At 36.8% G+C, this 25,057-nt stretch overlaps 1 protein-coding gene across 1 annotated transcript in view; it reads right to left on the bottom strand.

The window, feature by feature from the left end:
* LOC103595321 (T-cell immunomodulatory protein) overlaps positions 1 to 25,057 on the bottom strand; it is a gene marked incomplete at its 3' end in the record, with an annotated part of 119,258 nt that overhangs the window by 20,954 nt on the left and 73,247 nt on the right. The window contains exons 7-8 of the mRNA XM_008578696.1: positions 15,116 to 15,177; positions 7,776 to 7,857 (exon numbers count right to left, since the gene is read on the bottom strand). Coding sequence (XP_008576918.1) covers positions 7,776 to 7,857; positions 15,116 to 15,177 — 144 coding nt within the window. The remainder of the gene's footprint in view (positions 1 to 7,775; positions 7,858 to 15,115; positions 15,178 to 25,057) is intronic.

Below are 25,057 nucleotides of genomic sequence, written 5' to 3'. Positions count from 1 at the left end.
AGGAAATGCCCTCCCATACGTACTTAGAAACTTAACAGAGGAATGATCTTACACTAATAATAACTAGAAGTTTATTATATTTGATAATGGGATATTCTGAAAAGCTTGTGTAATCCCCAGAGAAATCAACGTTTAGTGATTTTGTAATCACCACTGCTTGGTTTTGATTTTTTCTGGATCCATAAGCATTACATATTCCAGAATTATAGATATATAATCATATTTTTGAGATGGATGACTTGGGAGAATGTTCAGATAGCATAAAAATTCTAAAAATAAGAAGAAGGGGTGCATAGTGGTTAAGAACACAGCTTGTGAGGGAGAACCAAGTATCATGTTCCAGGTCTGCCACTTCCTTCCTAGCTGTGTGCCCTTGTGCAAATTTCTAAACCTCTCTGAACCCCTATTTCCACACTGTAAAATGAGGATAAGTAATATTGTTCATCTCAGGGAAGTCTCTGCTGTACGGCCAAGGTTATATGGGATAATGTGATGATAGGCAGGGGCAGGTTAAGTACATATTATGCCCATTTGTCTCTATGTGTAATGGAATAAACGCAAACTGTCTTTGGTGTTGTGGAGCAGAACAGGAAAACGGGATTGTTTGGTGAGAGCTGCTAAGGGAATGGATTGCTCTGGACAAAAGGTATGTAGTAAAAGGCACTTTCATCATTCATCCACTATCCATCCATCATCTACCATCCATCCAACCCATCTATCCATCCAATCTGCCACTCAGCTCTTCGGTGGGTGAAGGTTAAGCAGTGAGGAGCTATGTACCTATCTACATCCAAAAAGCACAACTGTGATTTTGCTAATTAATAGATAAGGCATTTATACAGAATGAAATGTAGAATTGCAGATGGAAGAAAATTGAGTCAAATGGAAACCTGTTTGAAAACAGGGCAAGATATTTAGAGGAGTGGCGCTAGGCTTTTCATAATGTATCCTGGGGCTTCTATATGCTCTGACTGATGGCAGGGAATTCCCCTCAGGTGAAATGTGCCAGAGGGAAATAAATCTCGCCATCTTTTCATCCTTCCCAGGTATATGTAATCTGTAAGGTCTAAGATTAGGAAAGATGTTTTCAATAATCACTTTCATAGTATAGTGGCAATCAAATAAGAGATGTTCAGAGGTCAGTTTAGTGGGTTGCACCACTTATTATAGAACAAATCTATTAATTAGGTAGTCTTATAGTGACAAATGTTCCAATTAAATTGTGGGTTATATTTGAAAGCATCAAAAATATCATCTATTAGGTTAAAAAATAGCAATGTAATAATGTAAAATATTATTCCATAGAATTTTTTTTTTTTTGTCTTTTTTCGTGACGGGGATCGCAACCCTTGGTGGGTGTCGCCCACACCACGCTCAGCCAGTGAGTGCACCGGCCATTCCTATATAGGATCCGAACCCGCAGCAGGAGCGTCACTGCGCTCCCAGCACCGCACTCTCCCAAGTGCGCCACGGGCTCAGCCCATTATTCCATAGAATTTTTAAGAACTTTAAATTTAATAGTCAAAGGGATAATTATACATTTATAATACCCTGCATCATTAAAAAAAAAGTAAAACGCACAGTACAGTGTTAAGAATATAATACATTAGAGGTATAGCTTTACAAAAGAACATTCTTACCTAGAAAGGCAAGAGTTTATCATATACAAACCTACATAAAGGATATAGAGACACAGGGCCCTAGTTTTTCCTCATGTTTGTATAAGAAATGAATACACTGTAGTCTGCTTTAAATGCTGAGTATGTATAAAATCAAGACCCTGAAGTAGCAATTTTATAATTTTTATATAAATTACCATTTCCAATCAAAAAGCATTCAAAACATTTATCAGAATCACATCTGGCATCCATGACTCACCAAGATAGATACCTCACAGAAATTGCTACAAAGTAGAAACTCAGGAACTAATCACTTTTGCTATGGCAACCACTGCACTGCAATCCCCCCAGTGACATGGAATGGAAAGGAAATACTAATGAATTGGATCTATTTGTTTGAAAGAGTATTGCAAATGTTAGAAGACTACTCTAAGAATATCTAATCACGTTAGGTGCTGTATGGCAGTGCGTGTACATAAAATTTTTTTGTTTTACCAAAAATTTATAATAGTATTGTCTTTCTTTGGTGGGATAGGGGAAGGGCAGGCTGAGGGAGACAAAGGTTCATCAGGTTAGAGTGAGAATTGTGACTCTGATTAGATGAAAACAAAATTGGTACTACAAAGATACAAAAGGATATTAAAAAGCTGTGCAAACACAGTTGTATATTTAAATGTTAAATAATAATACATACTGTATATAATGCATGTTGTTGTCTACTGGTCGGAATTCAGGAATTAGAAAAATGGAAATACGAAGACTAAGAATTACAATTTATAAAGATTCAGGATGTTTCCTTCTGAAATCACCACTCATCTATTTTAGAGACTCAGAACAATTTTTAGTTCAATCTCTTTACTTTAATCAAAATAAGCAAAAGTAATGATACATCAGTCTTCATCATATGAATGGAATTCAGAAGTTTTGGTTTAGGATTATGGTTGAAGGTATTTGAGATGTTCTATATTTGTGGCTCAATTCTTAAAAAACAATTAGTTAAATCAATTAGAATATTTTTTTCATTTAACTATTCATTCAAAATTATTCATTAGTATTTACAATGTGACTGGCACTGTTCCAGGCTTGAGAGACATAACAGTGAACAAAACACACCAATGGAGCATGAACAGAATATATACTATGTCACACAGCCGTAAATGCTATGAGAAAAATAAACAGAGAAAGGGGGTCAGGAGTGCTGGGGGTAGGGTTTACAGTTTGAAATAGAATGATCAGCAAGGCCTGCAGGAGGGGGTGGTATTTTAGCAAAATCAGAAGATGGTGAGAGAGTGAGCCATGAAGAGTGTCTGGAGGAAAAGAATTCCATGCAGATGGATGAGCAGGAGCAAAGGCCCTCAAAAGGGATGCTTTGAAGAACAGTAAGGAGACCAGTGTGGCTGCAGTACAGTTATATTAGGAAGAAAGGCAGATGCTTTGGACATGTACTCCTTCATTAATCCATTATCCGTCTTCTAAAAGGGAGGTAAACAAGAATTTGCTAATATCCAACTCTGCATCTTTCCGGAACTTGTATCTCCCACTTGTATCTCATTTTGGTGTCTAATAGACATCTCAAACTTAAAATGTTCCAAACTAATTAATAGAACTCCAAAGTTCTTTTTCCTACTCCTTTTCTACCTCATTAAATGGTGCTGTCTTCCAGACAGTTGTTCAAGCCAAAAATCTAGAAGTTATCCCTGATTCTTCGTTTCTCTTCCCTCCAACATCTAATCCATCAGTGTGTCTTGTCAACTTTGTCTCCAATATATCCTAAATAAGACCCTCCATTTTCTGGTGATTGCCCTGGCTCAAGTCATCATAGTCTTTGCCTGGTTAATTGCATATCTTCTTAACTAATTGTGAAGCTACCAATCACATTTAGAATAAACTTCTTATCTTGGTCCACAAAACCCTACAAGACCTGGTCGAGTGCCTGCCTTCTTTGTTCCTTGAACATCAAGCTCATTTCTGTCTTAGACTCCTCACTTAGGTGTCGCCTCTGCATGGAGCACTCTCCTCCAAGACCTCCTATGACTTCGTTCAAGTCTCAGGTCAAATGTGCCTTCAACCAGCTACCTAAAATAGCCCTTCTCACCTCCTATTACAGCACCTTGTTTTATTTCCTCAAAGCTCTTACCACTTTCTAAATATCCCTCACTAATTTACTTTGTTTCTGTCTTCCCTCTCTCAATAAAATTTAAACTCTTCCATGCTTCATTCATGGCTATAAGGCATGCAACTAGAATAGGAACAGTCCAAGTAGTAAGCAACCAAAAATTAAATTTTGAATACATTAATCGACACTGTGTGTGTAGTATAAATCTTTCATTACAAAACAGGAAGGAAACTAAATGAATGGAAGAAAAACTGATTGCTGCACAATTTTTAAAAATACACAGATTGAACTATTTGAATGTACTGATATGTCTGTACCATAGAATTCATCCAAAAAAATAAAAAGCATTATATTTTGAGCTCCCTGAACCTAGCACTTACACTAATTTCCACATATTGACGTACTCTGTATTTGTATTTACTTGACAAATTCTGACTGTGATGAAAGCACTATGAAAGTACTGTAAAAGTTATATAGTAGTACATTTAAGAGAGAATATCTGAAACCTCAAACATTTTTCTCTTTTATTGATGATTCTCAATTAGAGTTCAGTGTCCCTTTTTAATGAGAAAAATAATAAGGCTACTTAACGAAAGAGCAGCCAACTTTCAACTACAGAATGCAAACAAATGCACGATCAAACAAAAAGTCCATTATTAATTTAAGGTTTGGAATAAAAAGCAACCTTAAATGATTCACAGAATAAAACCAAGCCCAGAAAGCATAACACCCAGAAATTTCTACTATACAGACTCTTTTATAATATAATCATCACCTGTCTATCTAGAGGCATTTGATTTTTAAAATTCTTTTGTAAGAGAGAATATGAACAATTACCAATTAGCATTCAGACTAAATATAAAATTTAAATTTCCATATGTGGCTCATCTGATTTACTCTTATTTCCAGATCAAGCACTAACAAGGAACAATTTTAATTTGTCAGACTGTTATTGTATATACCTAATTGTAAAACAAGGGGGATGTAATTGCTAGTGTTGTTTTGAACTAAGAATTTCAGCTCTACCATTGTTAATTTGGAATTGACATCTGAATTATACCAAGCACTATAAAGACTTCATTAAATACCTTTATTGTAGCGCTTCCCTGCCTTTCTCTTTCACTATAATAAAGGTCATTGATTATTTACTGTGGTAGGCACTGGGGGTCCTCAATTGAATCAGATTTGGTGTCAACCATCAATGGCACCACCTTTAAGCTGTTCAGTGCTATCCAATACATTAATAACTTTCATGAATGATTAAATTTTCCACTTTCACTAGCTCTTTTTTTATTATAGGATAATCTAGGAGATCTGATAGACAATTCCAAGGCTTCACCATCATGCCCAGTATTCCTTCACTTGAAGAAAAAAGTATGATATCCTTGTGATGATCTGATATGTAAGAGTTAGCATCAGATTTGGATATATAAATTTATATATTTACATGAGATTTAAAATGATTCATTCTATAGAAAATGCTGATATTCTATATACGGTTTCTGTTTTCCCCTCAATCTATAGCTTTTTATTGATTTCCACTACATCTGGTATTACATATAAAATTAGTACATGTTTTCTCTAAGTCTGGTCCTAGCTAATTATTTCTGATGGAAAAAAATGTACCTTATTTCTACTGACTTTTTTGTCCTATATAAGAAAGAGAGACCACCTTATTTATAGGACTTCTACAATTTGATATTCTGAGCCTACCTAGAAAAAAGATTCAACTCTAACACATAGCTTAAAAGAGTGATATACTAGGACAAGACACAAAACATGTCTTCTTAGAAGATACACATTCCTTGATGACTGCTTAACCATTAGAAGCAGTTATGGGGTGCAGATCTTCCAAACATGAGGCTAAGGCCCAGCACCTCAACTGACACTAACCAGTAGTAGTCACAATTTACTGGTTGATTTCTATGGCTCAGAGACTGCTCTGAGAAATCTGTAAATAGTAACTTTTGGGCCACTAATGCCCTCTTAAACTATAAATCCAAAGGCCTTTTCTTGGCCATCCTCTTGCACTACATTTTAATATGTCAATGGTTTCTGATCACCTCTTAGCACTCTTTTTTGGATTCATTAGCAGTCTTGCTTTTTGATACTATCCAACTAAAAATACATGAACTTTTAAAAAGGTATTGTGGGATATTTATTAGAAGTTTACTGATACATTAAAAAAAGTTTACTGATAAATTACCTAAAGTTATTAAAAACATGCAAGAAATAGTTATGTTTCTTAATTTTGTATATTCTGCATATCTTAAAAACACCACCATCATAAATGTCTATGTTTATGGTTAGGAAAATTTTTTAAAAATTTAAGTAAAACTACTAATAATTTTGGTAAAAGCAAGGCAATTCATTATGATATAAAACACACAGCTTTAATCCAGAGGTTCTTAACAGGGGTTAAGAAGGTCAGGGAGGTCTATGAGCCCCTTTAACCCTTGGTTAATTATATAGTGCATGTATACTTTCTTTCCTAGAGACAGAATTATGAAGGGATCTGTTATCAATCCAGCCAACCAAATCAATCAGCAAATTTCAAAATATAATTTCATGCATTCTATCACTTGACAATTTGCATTAACTGTAAACCAGCCACTCCTAACTTAAGTAATACTCAATATAATAAAACTAAATACAGTAAGACATAAAGATTCATGTTGAAATTTCCATTATATAACATTATCAAACCTCTGGCTTTAGCTACCTTGGGATATATCACTAAGACACTGAAAAATGAGTTGATTTAGTCAACTGAGTAAAGAGCAGCAACAGCAACAAAAAACAGTAAGTCCACTGAAGGGACTCAAACTATAATTTCTTATGCTCTTGCAATAAGCCTGGCACTTTGCTTTAGTCATTTTGTATTATTCATAATAGCCTTGTGAAATGGATATTATTGTCATTCCATTTTATAAGTGAGGAAATTGAGGTGTTTGGAAATAGTGACATCTCATTTACATTGTGAGGAAAGGCTGAGATGTTTGTTGGAAGAATGAAGAAGCAGGAGTATGGAAATGAGTTTCAGACATCTTTTAGGTGGTGGTCAACAAAAACTCTTTTTTTTTTTTTCCTTTTTGTCTTTTTTTACTGACCGGTAACGGGATCGCAATCTTCGGTGTTGCGCCCGCACCGGAGACCGGCAACAGGATCGCAACCCTCGGTGTCGCGCCCGCACCGCGCTCAGCCAGTGAGCGGGAACCGGTCTCCACATGGGATCCGAACCCTCGGCGGGAGCGCCGCCGTGCTCCCAAGCGGCGCACTCTCCAGTGCGCCACCAGGCCGGCCCAACAAAAACTCTTAACAATAACCCTGACAAATGATGAAAAGAGCCATATATGTTTTGAAAGTACCTAACCCATGTGAACTTGATTAACTGGATAGACTCTTATGAAAAACAGAAATTCATATGTTCTCTTTTGAAAATTCAAAATAGATGTTACTCTTTTTTGGAATTAAGATGTAAATAAAAAATACTTTTTTAATATTCAAGTTTCAAGACAACAGATTAACTTCTTTAATTATATTTGTTTCATACACTGGATATAGGTGAAGAACTCCTAATAATTACTATTTAGTATTCTCTAGAAAAGTGTTATAGACTTCTTAGTTTTGCATGTTACTCCTGCAAACAGGATTAAGTTCAAACTATTTTTTAAACATATGTATATGTCATAAATTCCTCCTTATTTTATTAAGAATTTGACCACATGCCATGTATAATACTAGAATAGTTCAGAAGACACTGAAGTTATTTGGGGAATTAATATAACTAGGCCAGAAAGAGGGGTAGAATTTAAAAGCTAAAACCACATGCCATGTATAATACTAGAATAGTTCAGAAGACACTGAAGTTATTTGGGGAATTAATATAACTAGGCCAGAAAGAGGGGTAGAATTTAAAAGCTAAAACCACATGCCATGTATAATACTAGAATAGTTCAGAAGACACTGAAGTTATATGGGGAATTAATATAACTAGGCCAGAAAGAGGGGTAGAATTTAAAAGCTAAAACCAGTCTTACCAAAGTCTGCAAATGCTGACTGCCCAACCACCTTCATATTTTGAGGTTTTTCAAATACACTACTGACAGAGAAGTTTCCATCCTGTTAAACACAGAAAACTTTGAATTAGACCATCATAATCATCTTATCTGTGAAATATAAAACAAAGCATTTTAACTAAAGCAGGGAAATAAATAATTTAAGGCTTTTGTTGTATTGCTCAAAAATCAACCCAATCTCCTGTTCCACTTTTATCATGAAACAAAAGAAACTACTGTGAGTTGAAGAAGATGTGAATTTGAAGTGCTTTCTTTGCTGTTAATTCTGGTATAATATCCTTTACCAAAATCATAATCATAATTTCAGACATAATGAGTTTCTTTGACTTTCAAGTACTATGGAAGGTTGTGGAAATATAAAGAAGTATAAAAACTAGTTCCAACCTTCAAAGAGCTTACAATCCAATCAGAAGATAAAATGTAAGAGGTAACATATAAGTGGTAAAAGCAAGCAGCAACAACACTATGTTTAACAGATTCCAAGGGAAGAAGAAGATTCTGTTGGGGACAATTAAGAAAAGATATTCAAACGACAGGAGAATTCTATCGATCATCAAAGGGCCAGTTCATCATCAACTCAAATTTATGTATCAATGAGAAGTGTTATAATAACTACCATGTACAAAGCAGAGGCAGTAAAGCTAAACAGAAAAGGAAAACCCTTCAGAGACCCTTCATTTCAGTTACTCTTTCCAAAAGGAAACAATACACATTTGACTTCCAAAAATATTATGCATTTCTTTAAATTACTGCTTTCCTTTCTATAATTTTAGATTACTACACAAGAAAAATAAACCAAAACACTGATTTTGGAATTTTGAGCTCTCAGTTTTATACAGAGCTCTCTTATCACTGTATTCATTGTTTAATTACTGACTCTGATACCTATATACTTTATACAGGATATCTATATACTTTAAAATGAGTTTTTCCTTCTTTGCTCCTCTAAGGATACTGTACATCTGCAAGCCAGTTTCTTAAGAAACAATTTCTGAACTTTATGGAGAAAGGCACTGCTATAACAAAAGCACATGCTTGAGGACCATGAGTAAGTGAGCAAGATTTGTCTTGTGACAGGCAATTTTCCAACTATTTTAACACTCCATTATCCACATGCAGAAACATGTTTCCCCTACCATTATCTAATGTACTTTTCAAATGATTTTTCTATAGACATTTTATTTACAAAAATGTGTTAAATCTTAGGGTTCCCCTCCAGTCTTACTTAGAGCCTGAACTTGCATTAGAGATGTGTCAAAGTTGTCAAATTTCTGACTGAAGTGTTAAGTGCTTCTGCATTTTAGAATGATCACAGCATTGGTACAGAGTGACACAATGTTTCTTGAATGAATGGAAAAATCTCTCTTAAAACACATTAGCCTCTTATGAGATAGAGCTGAGTAGAAACCAAATATACTGATTACAGTGAATAAATTACTCCTCTGCAGGTCTGTAAAATTTGGTAAATATATCTGGAAATGTTTTTAGATATAACCTCATGATTCATCTCCACCAAGAAACATTGAGTACTTGCCAGGTGACAGCCTCCCATGTCCAAGATGCCACATTCACAGTGAGCATCAATAAAAGAAGAGCAATACGATCTTCTAATTATTAGAGAAAGAGAATATATTCTTGCCACAATGAGAGCATGAAGAACACATTATACATATGTCAAAGTTGGGGGAAAAGACAATTCTTTACTTAGATGAATTTTCTATCATTATCATTACTTACTCTTTACTCCACTTAGCAGTATAAACCTATATAACTTAATTACATTCAGATTAGCATCATTTATATACTTAGTATTTGGCAAAAATGATTTAATAACTGCATCATCAATATGTTATTACTCTCACTAGATAACACATTTTAAAGTGTAGCATGGCCACACTTACTTTCAAAGATGAAGCTGCTATGCAGCTATTTAACGCAGGAAGAAAATGTATCAATACTGTTTTTCATTCTGAGAGCAGAATAGTCTGGTAGAAAGAGCACCAGACTTCAAGTTAGATATTGGAAATACCAGTCCTGCTTTCATTAATTAAGCTGTGTCACTTTGGGACAGCCACTTACTACTCTGGATTTTGGTTCTTAAATCATCAAAAGGGCCTAAATGTACTGTCTACTTGTAGGGTTCTAGAGAGGATTAAATGAAATGATACACAAGAAAGTATTCTGCAAAATGTAATGTATCAGGCACTCTAAGGTATTTTTATAATGGCAGTCCTGTGCTAATGATATGCAAATACTTTTTCATAGGCTGCTATTTGGGACTCACCCACTCCATGGTCTGCCCCATTCTTTACTGTCCTATTCTTACTGGCCTTCACTCCTTCCCTGCAATCCAAAGTTGGGCCAACTCACTAGGGGTTCTGCTGCAGCTATATCCTTACCTTTTCTTTTGTCTACTTGGTTTCTGGAATTATCATCACAATGACTTACAGGTAGAAATTTTAGAGAGAGAATTCCTAGTTCAACTCCCAGCTCTACTGTTTGCTAGCTTTGAGTTCTTCTCTATCAGTTGACGTCTCTAAAATGTATTTTTAAGAGGTTTTTGTGAGGATTCATAAGATAACCCATATAAAGTGCTCAATACAGTGCCCAGCACATAGAATGCATTTACTTAACGTTAACTGCTAGTAGTAGTAGAAACACTAGTAATAATGCTACTGCTTCCACAACTATCACCACCGGCAAAGCAGCTAACCCACCACCATTGGCAAGGCACTGTCCTGCCAATTTCAGTATGAATTCCTACCACAAATGCCATGCTGTAGCAAGTATCCTCTAATGAATTAATGTCAATGTCTCAGTCTGCATGTTTTAATATTTAATGTTAAACCTGTCATATTTAAAATGTTAAAAAATGCTCAGGAAGCAATATGTGATGACTATTATATATCCATATCTTTATTCATGCAAAGCAGTGGTTCTCAATGGGGGTGATTTTGTCTCTCGGAGAATATTTGGTAATGTCTGGAGACATTTTTAATTGTCAAAATTGGGGGATGGTTATTATGATCTAGTGAGTGTAGGTCAAGGATACTACTAAACAGCCTATACTGGACAGGACAACTCTCCACAGCAGTTATCTGGTCCAAAATGGTGACAGTGCCAAGACTGAAAAATTCTGACATAAAGGATGTTTAAGAGTCTGCTTTTGTTATTTCTCTCTTAACTCTTTTCCTTTACTACACCTATCTACTATCTTCCTTGAGTTATAGTTCTAAATTTCTAATCACTTCCTTGATACGTCTCTATTATAAAATAATTTATTTTCCTGCCCCAAATTAGATACTTCTTTTGTCTTTTCTATTTCTGTTACTGGGCACCAGAACAAAACACCAGTTACCATTGTGTTAATAGTCATCTTGTCTTCTCATATCTATCCCTTGTCCATTCCTAACATTTTACTCCTTTAATCATTCACCCCTTTACCAGGTTCTTATAAATTTCACCTAAGTTATCTCCTTACTTCCAAATTTTCCATGCTAACCTATCTGGTATGCAGCAGCCAGATTAAGAGCAATAATGAAAGCTCTATTAATCTTACTCTTACTTATAAAACATTTAATATCTTCTCAATAGATTTTTAAAAGATCAAGTCAGACCTTCACTGATCTTGTCTAAATCAATTTTTCCTTTTTTTTGTTTTTAATTTACCTATCCAGTTTATTTGGATAAACCAATTTTTCTAATCTTACCTTCTATATCTCTTTCATGTCTGACGTAAGCCAGCCAATCTCTACTCTCGGAATGTATCCTGTGTTAAGGCCTTTCTTGGACCAGATGGAAGCAACTGCTGTCCTTCAACTCCTGTAGCATGAGTTCTGTATCTCTCATCAAGCCAGCCAGACTCGTCCACACGCACATCTTAGCCCTCCTCCTAGCCTACAAGATCTATTCAATTTTGTATCTCCCAGAGCACTACCATGGGGCTATGCACACACCTTTCTAAAAAGATTTGCTGTAGTTCTTATTCTACTACTACCGAAAATGGTTTTATAGGTTTTGAGTTCTTTTTGGTCACTAGTGTGTTACTACGAAGTGTCTGCCCAGTCTCTAATTAAAAATGATCATCCATTTTATGAAAACCACACTTTTCCTGAATTAGTTAATTTTGAATCTACATTCTTCTTAATTTGCATTAATGACTTATTTTAACATGAATACTGACAAAGATTCTCTCCTTGACCACACTTTTTTTTTGGTTCCTCTAAGACCTCTGCTCGACTTAGCCCAACCTGGGGCTTCCACCTCCATCTTTGTAGAGTTCAGTTCTAACAAGAATCCTCCTATGTCAGTTAAGTCAGAATAATCCACCCTCAATATCTAACCAAATTCCTCATCCCCCTCAGTCTCCCAGGTAGTATCTGATTACTCTGGCCTGCCTTCAGCAAGCTTGGTCAGTTTAGCAAAGAATTACTCTACCCTCTTAATAATTTCCCATTCATTGATCTGTACCCTACTCTTTGGCTATAATGTCCCAATTTTTCTTGTTGTATATGAAGTTGCATCCAATCTCTCTTCCCTACTGCAAAATCCCATTGGAGTAGTAAGTCCCCTTTAATAAAATCTGCCTTACCATATTTAACAAATGTCTAAATAATTTTTTCTTTAACAGTACTCACTGACCCAACTGCTTTATAACAAGTCCCTATTGTCCAATAGCCAATTTATTAATTTTCTTTTTAAAAAAACAATAATAAAGGGGAAAAAAATCCCAAACAAAATCTATTCTCTTCATGAAAATTTTTCTCCTTTTGAGTTGCTTCACTTTATTACCTTTAAATCAGTTTAGGCTGAGAGAACATCATATACTTAAAAGTGTGTTTCATAATTTTATATACATTCTACTTATTTGAGACTTCCCAGCCGCTTCATCCCCTGGATATAAGTTGATCAAATACATCTCTCATTTTCTAATACCTGAAGATTCACATGAGTTAAGAATGAAAGGACATCTGCAAACAAATATCCCTCAGCAAGGAAACACTTAATGCACAGCAATTATAAAGAATATAAAAACTGTATTTCTATCATCAGAAAAATAAGTATAATTACATTTTTTTTAAAGTAGTACATTAAACAAAAAATCCTTTTGGTTTAGATGTCTTTCTTACTTTTCTTGCCCGATTTAAAAAAAAAGGATCAAACTGCTTAGTTTAGAAGCAGTAGTTAGGGGCTGACCCCGTGGTGCACTCGGGTGAGTGCAGTGCTGGGAGTGCAGTGGCACTCCAGCCACGGGTTCGGATCCTATATAGGGATGGCCGGTGTGCTCACTGGCTGAGCGCAGTGCGGGCGACACCAAGCCAAGGGTTGCAATCCCCTTACCGGTCACAAAAAAAAAAAAAAAGAAGCAGTAGTTAGAATCTCAGATCTTGTCTAAATAAAGAACCTCCCCCTCACCTTCCATGAAGAAATTTGAAACATTGGTCATACTATAAGAAATGGCTGGAAATGAATCTTCTTCCATGAGTCTGTGCTTTACATTTTAAAAATCTGCTTATTTTTCATTAGCATTTTTTTTTTTTTGTCTTTTTCCGTGTCCGGCAACGGATCGCAACCCTCAGTGTTGCCCCCGTACCGGACCGGCAACGGGATTGCAACCCTCGGTGTTGCTCCCGCGCCTCGCTCAGCCAGTGAGTGGGAACCGGTCTGTATGTGGGATCCGAACCCTCGGGTGGGAGCGCCGCTGCGCTTCCCAAGCGGCGCACTATCCAGTGCGCCACTGGGCCGGCCCCTTCATTAGCATTTTAATAAACTCTATAGAAGATTATGGATTTAATTTAGATTGGATAAAAGATAATCAGGAGTAAATAGATGGGAAATCAAGAAATCTAAAACTAAAATTTGTTAAGTGCCTACTGTGTGCTAGGTATTTTACACATATTGTTTGATTTAATCTTAAATTAAACATTTTATGAACAATTAAACAAACATTTTATGAAGCACAGACTCTTATACCCAGCCAGACCAACATCTGATGAATGTGACTGAGTTGGCCAGTTTTGCCTGGTCTCAAATCTTGTCTTCTCTAGCCTGAAATTCAGCTTTATAATTTTAGGTGGTTTATTCTTCATTAATTAATCTTGTGTTGGGGCTCAGAATAGAATACCACAAGGTGAAGGCCTCAGAAGCTGTCTCAAAAGCAAAGTTTTCCTCTGACCTTCTCCTGCCCTCCTGTCTCTCAGCCTCATTCTCCCTGGAGTCAGGTGAAAGAAAGGAGAATACCTCTTCCCCAAGGTAAGTCATAAAAACCAGAACCACTTTTCCCCAAAGCTAGCCATAAAGACTAAAAATTACTCTAATTCCCACTCCTCACTTCAGACTTTCTGTCTTGGAGCTGGCCATAAAGAAATCCTCTGATCTACTTTGTCTCATTGTAGGTCCTAAGGCCTCTGTTCTAGAAAGGGTCCTACCCATATCCATGGGGAAGGAATGGTGCCCATAGAGGCCAAGAAGAACCTGAATAGACAGGCCTTGCTGGGTTTTCCCACTCAGTCTACTAGCATTAGATCATACTCTTTTGTCCAATCACATATCTATACAGCTGTCCCTGCTTCAAAGAACCTAAGCATAAAAATGCAGTTTTCCCTATATTTTTGAGCCTTTATTCTGAAGGTTCCAGAGTTACATAAAACTATGATCAAATAAATTTGTTAGGCTGTTTCTTCCTATTAATCGGTGTTTTGTCAGTTGATTTTCAGTGAACCTTCAGGGGGCAAAAGGGGAAGTTGGTTCCATGCCTCTACACTTTCATACAATGTACATCAAGCTAAAAGTAAAATAAAAGCATGACATCAGTTTGGGATTCTACTTACGATTTAAAAAACAACAACAACAACAAAAAACTCTACTGGGAAAGACTCCTTAATTCTAGTCAACTTGGCAGTATGTTTAGTGGCTGTTGTTATAATTTATATAAGCCTGAAGGGCAAAGAGGCAAAATTAGTCTTTTAAAAAGAGTTTTCTTCATAAACTATCATGCTGACAAATTAAATGACAGTAACCTCTCTCAACAGCTGACACCCTAACGGGGGTCCTGTTAACATGTGCATTACGGCAGACTGATTGGTTTAATTGGCAGTCATGCCAAAAAACCTACAGAGGAACTGATACTGAATGAATCATTTCCTTCAGCAATATTCAGCAATGCAACCAAAGGCTCTTAAAGTTTTCTATTTATTGTTGAAATCAACCGACCAAGTGATTACTTTCATTTCATTTTCTAAAATTATGTGCTTCTACTGAAAGCCATCATTTAAAAATGCTTCAAAGAAAAGATTTCTTACCAAATTTTCCCATATCTCAAACTGGATAGTACTAGAGTCAGACAATGTTGTGAGGAATAAATCTAGAAGGAAAATAACAAAAATATAAGTACTGCAGTCATGCCGATGTGTACATTTAAAAACAGCAAGATATACAATATATAAAAATAATTATTAATACAATTTTACTTAAACATATTTTAAATTATATTTTAACATGTTTACTACTATCCAAAAAAGGGGAAAAAAGCAGACAACCCTGTATTAGTACAATTAAGGAAAATGTATTTAAAGAGTGTATTTGGTATTGGTCCTTCAAAATCATTCTTTATTTTCAATAACAATTATGTGTAGCACTTTTTTTTATCATACACTTCTAAAAAATCTTTTTTATTTCAAAGTGCATTATATTTTAAGAAAAGATGTTCTGATCATAATCACATTTTTTTTTTCCTCACCCTAAAAGCAACACTTGTCTATATATTATGGTATGGTTTCAGCATTATTTAAATTACAGTGTTTCAGCACCCCAAATCTTTAGCAGTCATGTTAAATGAGTAATAAATTATGTTTCAAAATTTGAGTAATAGAAAAATTATCATCATAAATTCCAGCTAAAAAAATTTGTTTTTCTGGAAAGTACAATAATTTTAATAAAATTTCTTTGAAAAACAATAGGTTTACAGTCAACCCAAATATCCTATTAATGAAAAGGCCAGTTGAACAGCAAATCTATTCTAGTAGCGGCATTTGTTACAATGTCTGTACAATGGCAATTTTACTTAATGAATATATAAGGTTTTAAAATGATGAGGTGACTCACAGAAATATTAAAATGACATTACTCTTTTATGCTTTAAAAAATCGAAATTACCCAGAGCGATGTGGAGACCATGACTATTTTAAATAAAAGGTTTTTTCCCTCATATTAAATATTCTTAGAAAACTATCATTAGTATTTTAATGTGTTTTCTGTAAGGGTTTTATATGAATTTAATGAAGCTAATTTATGTAATGGTCATAATAATAAAGATGTTCATAGAATCCCCAAAAAGCTAAGTAATTTGTTCACTTTTATAGTTAGTTGAATTGAAAACTCCTGTTTCCAAGTGGAACCGTTCGTCCACGTATCATTTATTTCCATCACACAGAAGATGCTTTGCCTACGCATACAGAATTGTAGTCTTTTACAAAGATGTTTTTATTTTTTACTGTCACAGACACATGCTCTCCCAATGAAGGGTTCACGTCCATATTCATCAAAGAAAATCCCAAACAATATCTGAGATTTGTGTGATGATATACCTACCGCCAATCCCCTCTCATTCTTCCATGTATCCTTCATATTTATCTCAGCATAATTAAAAAACAGAAGTGCAAATATGATCTCATTCCTTTTCTTCCAGGATGTAGGGCAAATCCCTCATCTGTCATGTGAAGACTGCCTTACCTACGTTCCAAGGCTTATTTCCTCTATTTCCCCACAAGAAGATTGTGCTCCAGGCAGCAAAGTAGTCACCAGATTTTATCATATTCTTTCACTTCTGTTTGCCTCTGTACATGCCATTCCTTCTCCCTGTAGTGCCCTTTTACCTCACAGCCACCTGGTGAATTAATTCTTCAAAACTGGCTCAAATATCCCCTTCTTTCCTGAGGCCCTTCCTCTCTGTAGGCAGAGCTTTCCTTCCATTGTTATCCCACTATGATATCTCTATCATGGTGGTTATCACAATACACCACGATATTCTGGCTTCACATCTGTCTTTCTGGAGCTTCTTGAGGGTAGAAGTCATGCCTAATTGATTTTTATATCTCTGTGGTTCCTATGTGCTTGGAAATAGTATGTGTTCAAATGATTGTTGGATAACAGGGACACCATGCTATCTGAATATTGTAGTTCTTACAAATTTGCTTAGACTGTCTAAAAATAATTACTCTATTGCATCTTTAAAAGGAAAGTCTTGGGGAAATAGAGGTCATATGTTAAAGCATTTTATTAAAAATAAGTATGACTGATCACAGTGACTACTATATTAAGATTGTTTAGAAGCTGTTACATTTTCACATTATCTGAAAATGTGGATAATCAGCATTATAAAATGATTAGTGATTTAACAGCCATAGAGATTTCTAAGAATCACTAGGAGAGGCATGACAGTGCAAACTCTGAGCTATTTGAAAGAAGTAAAACCCAGAAAAGGGGCAATCATACTATTATATAATATAACTAAGGTGAATTTGTTCAGACTGACAATATCAAACTGTGGAAACTCTTAATACGTTTGAGAATAAATGAAGAGGCATCTTTCCAATAAGGGATCAAAGGCTCAGTGCCTTAATAAGGCAGTTAGCATCATGGGATTGGAACTATTCTGTAACCACATGTGGCTAAGCAAGAGAATTAAGGGAGTGGTAGATGGCTACCAACAATCTATCACCATTTCTGGAAAAACAACTCGAGAATTTTTTTTCTACTGGTATTGTATTAGTCTCAATATATATTTGCATAAAACATGATAAGTTATGATCTTCCTGTTGTTTCATGCATATTTAGAAAATTTAAGAACTATAAGACACAATGCTGATTCTATTCTCATAGTATTAAAACTTCTTATTAAAACGTTCATAGCTATTTATTAAAACTTTGAAAAGTAGTAAAGCTAGATGGGGGATTGGAAGTACCCTGTAAAACTGACGTTTTAAAAATCTCATTTTAGTAATCAATTATGAAAAGAGGTTATAGAAAAAATGATTAATTACATAGAGAAATAAAATTAGAGACAATTAATTATTAACAATTCAATATGAAGAATCATACCTCATACTTGGAATTAAATGAGAATGAAATAACTGCTAGAAAAAAATTTTAGTCAACACAGCAATAAATTTCTCACCTTCCCACATGGCTAAGAGTAATACACACAATAAAATCAAAGAAAATGTACTAAATGAAACTAACGGATCCTGTGACATGCCACCAAGATCTTTTAGGAATGGAAGACTTATTCCCTCAGCTGCTAGAAATACTGCTGGTAGACAGCCCTAAGTAGTCAGCCCTCTTTGGAACAGCTTAGGGTGAAAAGAATTATCTTCAGAAGGTCATGACCCTTCCTGGGCTGGCCTGCATCCAATAACTGCTCAATTTAGAGGCATAACGGCCAGACCTGTTCACCACAACTCAGGACAATTCTGCAGGAATATCCTATATTCACAGCTCTCCAGGAGTCAGTTAAGGCTTTTATTGACACTGAACCACAGCCCAACTCTGCTTCCTTTCCTTCCCCTGGTATTGACCACAAGAAAATTCCCTAAAATGAAATCTCAATCTCAGTGTCTGCTTCCCAGGGAACCTAACTAGTGACAGTTGATGATAAAAGTGATCTGAGAAAGCAGACACTAAAATGAGATTTTGGAGTTGGATCACCTAACACAGTGCTGGCAATAAGGACTCCTTTACTGGGGGTAAGCTGAACACAAACATCCCCACAACACTATCTTTTACTGGTGTTGTCTTGGAACAGTATTGTGGTTGAAGAAAATGCATGAGTGAGTGCAGTATTTCAGTCTTTTTGAGAAATATGGGTAAACTCTAAGAGCAGTGGAATTAGATGGCTATTGTTAAGCTCAATTGAGGAAATACAAGAAAGAAAAAGGTTGAACATGAGTGATCAGAAATTCAAAGCTAAGCATAAAAGGCAGAGGGCCTTTTGAATAGCATATAAAGAGGTTCTCATCTACAGCAGGAGGGCAAGGAGGACCTTGACCAGTAAGAGAGAAGAGCTCCCAAGAAGGTTAAATTCTCAAAGTGATCAGAAATTCAAAGCTAAGCATAAAAGGCAGAGGGCCTTTTGAATAGCATATAAAGAAGTTCTCATCTACAGCAGGAGGGCAAGGAGGACCTTGACCAGTAAGAGAGAAGAGCTCCCAAGAAGGTTAAATTCTCAGCCAAAGCAAGTCTGCTATGCTAAGGTTAGGGCCCCAGTTGGGAGAGAATGATCCTTGACCCATGGGATGGTAACATCTGGGTTGATGAACCTGAAACTCTTGAATCCCCAGAAGTGGCCCATTATTCACTGTAAAAGGCTTAGTATTCCTTCCTGTTGGAAGATGATGGAGAAATATCTGTTCTCATTAGGCAACATGCTGCCCTTTGCTATGATCTGCTCTACCTTCTCTGCTGGACACTAGGCCAGAAAGTGGGGTTAAGTTACAGGATAACCTGGCCAGGAATGTGATGGGGACATGTAATGGAAAAATGAACTATACCCTGAATTAAGTCCAAGACCTAGCTAATATGTACTGGCAGAAGCCAGGAGAACACGCATGAGACTATTTTCTGGGAGTGCTTGATCAAGGTGCAGGTAGGTGGTTGGGTGAATGGGGTGTGAGATAGGGGGAATGGGGTGGGGGTGGGGCAGAATAAAGAGCTGGTGGTATGGTGATAATACTGGACCTCTTCCGCCCTGGAAGTGGCAGCAATTCATTTTATACGAACAGACACTTATCCTGGATATGAATGTGAATGTCCTGTCTTAAAAACTAAATTAAAAAATGATAATAGAAATAATATGAGAATTTTTAGAAGACAAGATGGCTGACTAGAATTGTCTAAGGCATGTCCCTCCCATAGTGAAGCACCAGAACAACTAACAGCTAAACTGATGGGAGCATCTGTAGGAGAGTGCAGGAGTGCAACAGGAGACTGGTGAGATCCCTGTGGAGCATGAAAGCCCAGGATGGCAGCATAGAGAGGAGAGAGAGGCACAAGGCCTTAGCTGACAAGTCTCTCTGAAAGTGGGACAGATGCAGGAGAAACTTTCCCTTGCAGGGAAAAGGTAGAAAGAGGGTCCATACCAGCCCCCATCCTTATCTTAGAGTCCTGTAGCTCATACTGCAGGTGGATTTCACAGCTCTTGTAAGCCTGGAGCCAGGTGTGGGGAGCTTTCTAGAAAACACACATTGCAATTGTTCCAGAATAGGAGGACATGTTGTACACTTCCCAATCTCCACCCTTGTGACCCAAGCCAATGCAGTACTGTGCAGTCTGTACTGTGCAGTACAGAGCCACTGCAGGAACACACCCTGCCCTGGAGGCCAGTAGCCTCTGCACTTTCCCAGCCTTAAGGCTCTGCCATCATCCCAATGCACTCACTCAAGAAGCCACAATGCCTTGACTACAGCGGCTTAAAGACTGTGAATCTTTAGCTGTGAATCTACTCCTGCATGTCTGGCAAGCCAAGCCCAGGCCTGCTGAACTGATGTGCCCTCAATGACTTAAGGCTCTGCCATCATCCCAATGCACTCACTCAAGAAGCCACAATGCCTTGACTACAGCAGCTTAAAGACTGTGAATCTTTAGCTGTGAATCTACTCCTGCATGTCTGGCAAGCCAAGCCCAGGCCTGCTGAACTGATGTGCCCTCCATGTCCCGGCTTAGATATCAGACAGGCAGACTCACCTCTGGCGGACTGTCCCTTTTACTATCCCACCCCACCTGACACTTGGCTGAGTTCTGTGGGCTTGAGCTCCCAACCCATGAGAAAAACAGCTCTTGAGTACCTACCCTAACAAATATGCAGAAATAAAGCACATTCATGTCCTCCAGGAGAAAAAGACAGGCAGTTTCATCCATAACAGTACCACCTAGTGGCCTCATCCATTGCCAGAGAAGCAGCAGGCCAGACCCCCTCTTGGCAGGCACACTTCCTGACCTTGCCCACCACCTGAGAAACGGCTAGTTGGGCTCCCTCTTCGCATGCTCACTTCTTGAAAAACCCACCACCAAAAGAAGCTGATCACCAGGCCCCATCTCTGCAGCTCCACCTGGTGACCATGTCTACCACACAAGAAACGGCTGGCCAGACCCCCTCCTGGTAGCCCTGCCTCAAATGCTTGCCTACCATCTAAGAAGTAGCTGGCCAAGCCCCCTCTTTGCAGGCCTGCAAAGTGCCTGAGAAGTGGTGGGCCAAGCCCCCTCTCTACAGCCTGCCTAGCAATCTCTCCTACTGCACAAGAACTGGCTGGCTGGGCTGCCTCTCTGTAGGCCTGCTTCTCAACATCACCTGCCACCTGAGAAGTAGCCTGGCAGCCCCATCTTTGGCAAATCTGCTCTTGAACTGCTGAGAGAAGCACAACCTTGCACCTGATCCCAAAAACTGGGTGCAGTGGACCAGGTGCCAGAACACCTGTACCCAGTCGGCCCAGCTCAAACATGCTGATGCCCCCTCAGAGAAACAGCCTAGCTGTCATGCCCCCGGCAAACCCACACTTGAATCTCTGACCTATCGCAAGCACACACATATGATTGAGAAACAGCCTGGCTGAAATGCCTCTGGTGGATCTGTTCACAGTCAGAGAATGAGCACAGTGATCCTGCCACTGGCAACCCAGTCCCAGAGACCCTGATATACCACAAGCCCACACCCACAGCCTGGGAATAAATCCAGCAACCCCATCCCCAGTGAGCCAGTTCCAAATACAACTGACCCACAGTGTGTATGTGCACACCTCCGGCATGAGAACCAACCCAGTGGCAAACCTGTGCCACTACCACCACAACATCCCAAGCATAGGCCACTGAAGCACTTGTGGATTATAGCTGAAGAAACTACACAGAGTCTACAGCATGTATCCTGAATGAATCTATTCTACTCTACCCAATCAACACCCTAGGAAGCAATTGCAGGTCAAAGTCTTTCCCCATGCAAGCCACTCTACAAAACTCAAAGACAGGACTGTTCTACCAGATACATGGATATCAATGCAAGGAAACAAGAAACATGAAAAATCAAGGAAACATGACAACACCAAAGAAACAATAAAGCTCTAGTAACTGATCCCAAAGAATTGGATATTGCCAACTTGCTGGAAAAGTAATTCAAATTGATAATGTTAAGGAAATTCACTGAGAAAAAAGAGAATACAGACAAATAATTCAATGAAATCAGAAAAACAATTCATGATCTGAATGGGAAGTTTAATAAAGAGATAAATATAAAAATAATCAAACAGAAATCTTGGAATTGAAGAATTCATTGAATAAAATAAAAATACATCTGAGAGTCTTGACAACAGACTAGATCAAGCAGAATAAAGATTTCTAATCTTGAAGACTCAGGAAGACAAAAAAAAAAAGAATAAAAAAGATGAACAAAGCCTCTGAGATTTATGGGATACTATTAAGTGACAAAATACCCAAATTATGGGCATTCCAGAAGGAATTAGAAAACAAAAAAGGTATGGAATATCTATTTAATGGAATAATAGGTGAAAAATTCTATAGTTTTGGGAAAGATACATTCAAATCCAGGAAGCTCAAATGTCTACAAAGAGATTCAACCCAAAAGGGTACTCTCCAAGACCCACTGTGGTCTGTCAAAAGTTAAAGACAAAGAGCTAATTCTAAAAGCAGCAAGAGAAAAGCATGAAGCCACCTATAAGGGAATCCCCTTAGAACAACACCAGACTTCTTTCTTAGCAGACCCCCAAAGGCCAGGAGAGAATGGGATGATATATTCACAATACTGAGAGAAAAAAACTGCCGGCCAAGAATATTATACCCAGCAAAGCTATCCTTCAGAAATGAAGGGGAAATAAATTGATTCTCAGATAAGCAAAAATTAGGCAATGCATCACTGCCAGATCAGTCTTACAAGAAATGCTTGGGGAGTCCTACATATAGGAGAGAAAGACCAATAATGACCATCATGAAAACACCTGAAAATGTAAAACTTACTGATAGAGGAGATACATGAAATAGAAAGAGAAAGGAATAAAACATTATCAGTACAGAAAACCAGCAAACTACAAAAAGAAACAATAAGAGAGGAATAAAGGATAAACAAAACATTCAGAAAATGACCGGAGTTAGAGCTCACATAACAATAACAACTTTGAATGCAAATGTACTAAATACCCTAATTAAAAGACACAGACTATATGCATGGAGAAAAAACATGACCTACCATATGCTGCCTAAAAGAAACACTTAGTACCTACAAACACATACAAAGACTAAAAGTGAATGGATGGAAAAAGATATTCCACACAAATGGAGAATGAAAGTGAGAAGGAATAGCTTTATTTATATCAGATATAACAGATTTTAAATCAAAATCTGAACTAAGAGATGAGAAAGGGATGTAATGGTAAAGTGATCAATAATGTAATGATAAAGAGATCAATACAGCAAGAGGATGTAACAGTTATAAAAATATATACACTAGAATGGTTTAAGAAAATTTTTATCTTTCTATATCAAATTGTCTCATCTTTGAAAATGATATATTTCTCATTTTATTTGCTTTTCATTTCACTCAATAAAGTTTTATAATTCTTTGTGAAATGATTGTATTGTATCTTTTGTTATCAATATTCTAGGTGCCTTGTAATTGTTGCAATTGTAAGCTTTATCTTTTAAAAATTACATCTCTAATTGTTGGTATTTAGGAACTTCACTGACCTTTGTATATCAGTCTTATATCCAGCAGCTTTTATTAATGCTAATTGTTTAAATGTATTTTCAGTGTATGGAGTCTTTTTTTGTGTATGGAATTTTTTTTTTCATGTCTTAATGCACTGCCTAAGAACTATAGAATAATGTTGAGTAGAAATATTAATAGTCTTTTTCCTGACTTTAAAGGGAATGCTTCTATATTTCATTAAGTATGAAATTTACTACCAGATATTAGTAAATATACTTTAAATAAATATATCTTCTAGTTCTTATTTGCTGAGAAGTTTGTTGTCTTTTAAGTCATGAGTGGATGTTAAATTAAATTTTACCAATGTTGTGTGCTATTAAGTGAGTTGTAGAGCTTTCCTTCTTTTTCAGCTCTCTTTTTAAGAATATGTATTAGGGCCGGCCCGGTGGCGCACTGGATAGTGCGCCGCTTGGGAAGCGCGGCGGCGCTCCCGCCCAAGGGTTCGGATCCTACATACAGACCGGTTCCTGCTTGCTGGCTGAGCGAGGCGCGGGAGCAACACCGAGGCTTGCAATCCCGTTGCCGGTCCCCGGTCTGGTACGGGGGCAACACTGAGGGTTGCGATCCGTTGCCGGACACGGAAAAAAGACAAAAGACAAAAAAAAAATAAAAAATAAAAAATAAAAAATAAAAATATATACACTTAATATCACAGCACACGGATATATAAAGCAAATATTATCAGATCTAAAGTGAGAGATAGACATCAACACAGTAATAGTTGGGGACTTTCAACACTTGCCTCTCAGCACTGGATAGATCATTGGAACAGAAAATCAACAAAGAAACACCAAATTTAAATGGCACTACAGACCATATGGACCTAACAGACATCTGCAGAACATCTCATCCAGTAGCTGCAGAATACACATTCTTTTCATCAGCATATGAAACATTCTCCAGGATTGACTATATATTAGGCCACAAAACAAGTCTCAATAAGTTCAAAAAATTGAAATTATATGAAGTATTTTTTCTGACCATAAAGGAATAAAAGTAGAAATTAATAACAAGAGGAACTTGCAAAACTGCACAAACATATGGAAATTAAACAACATGCTCCTCCTGAAGACCAATGGGTGAAAAAGGAGATTAAGAAGGAAGTTAAAACATTGAGACAAATGAAGACACCAACACAACACACCAAAACCTATAGGATGCAGCCAGGACAGCATTAAAAGGAATAAAAAATAAATAATAGGTATGAATGCCTATCTCAAAAAAATATAAAGATTTCAAATAAACTACCTAACAGTACATCTCAAGGAACTAGAAAAGCAAAAAAAACCAAAAAAACAAACAAAAAAAACCCCAAAAACCAAAAACCAAAAAAACAAAACAAACCTAAAATAAGTAGAAGAAAAGAAATAATAAAAATCAGAGCAGAAATAAAATGTAATTGAGACTAAAATATAATACGAAACATCAATCAAAAAGTTGGTTTTCTTTCTTTTTTTTTTTTTTTTTTTTTTTTTTTCCC

This window comes from Galeopterus variegatus, unplaced genomic scaffold (genome assembly GCF_000696425.1).
Source record: "Galeopterus variegatus unplaced genomic scaffold, G_variegatus-3.0.2 Scaffold1747, whole genome shotgun sequence".
Lineage (NCBI taxonomy): Eukaryota > Metazoa > Chordata > Mammalia > Dermoptera > Cynocephalidae > Galeopterus > Galeopterus variegatus.
The sequence above is the reverse complement of the archived record's forward strand: the minus strand, read 5'-3'. Positions and strand labels throughout refer to the sequence as shown.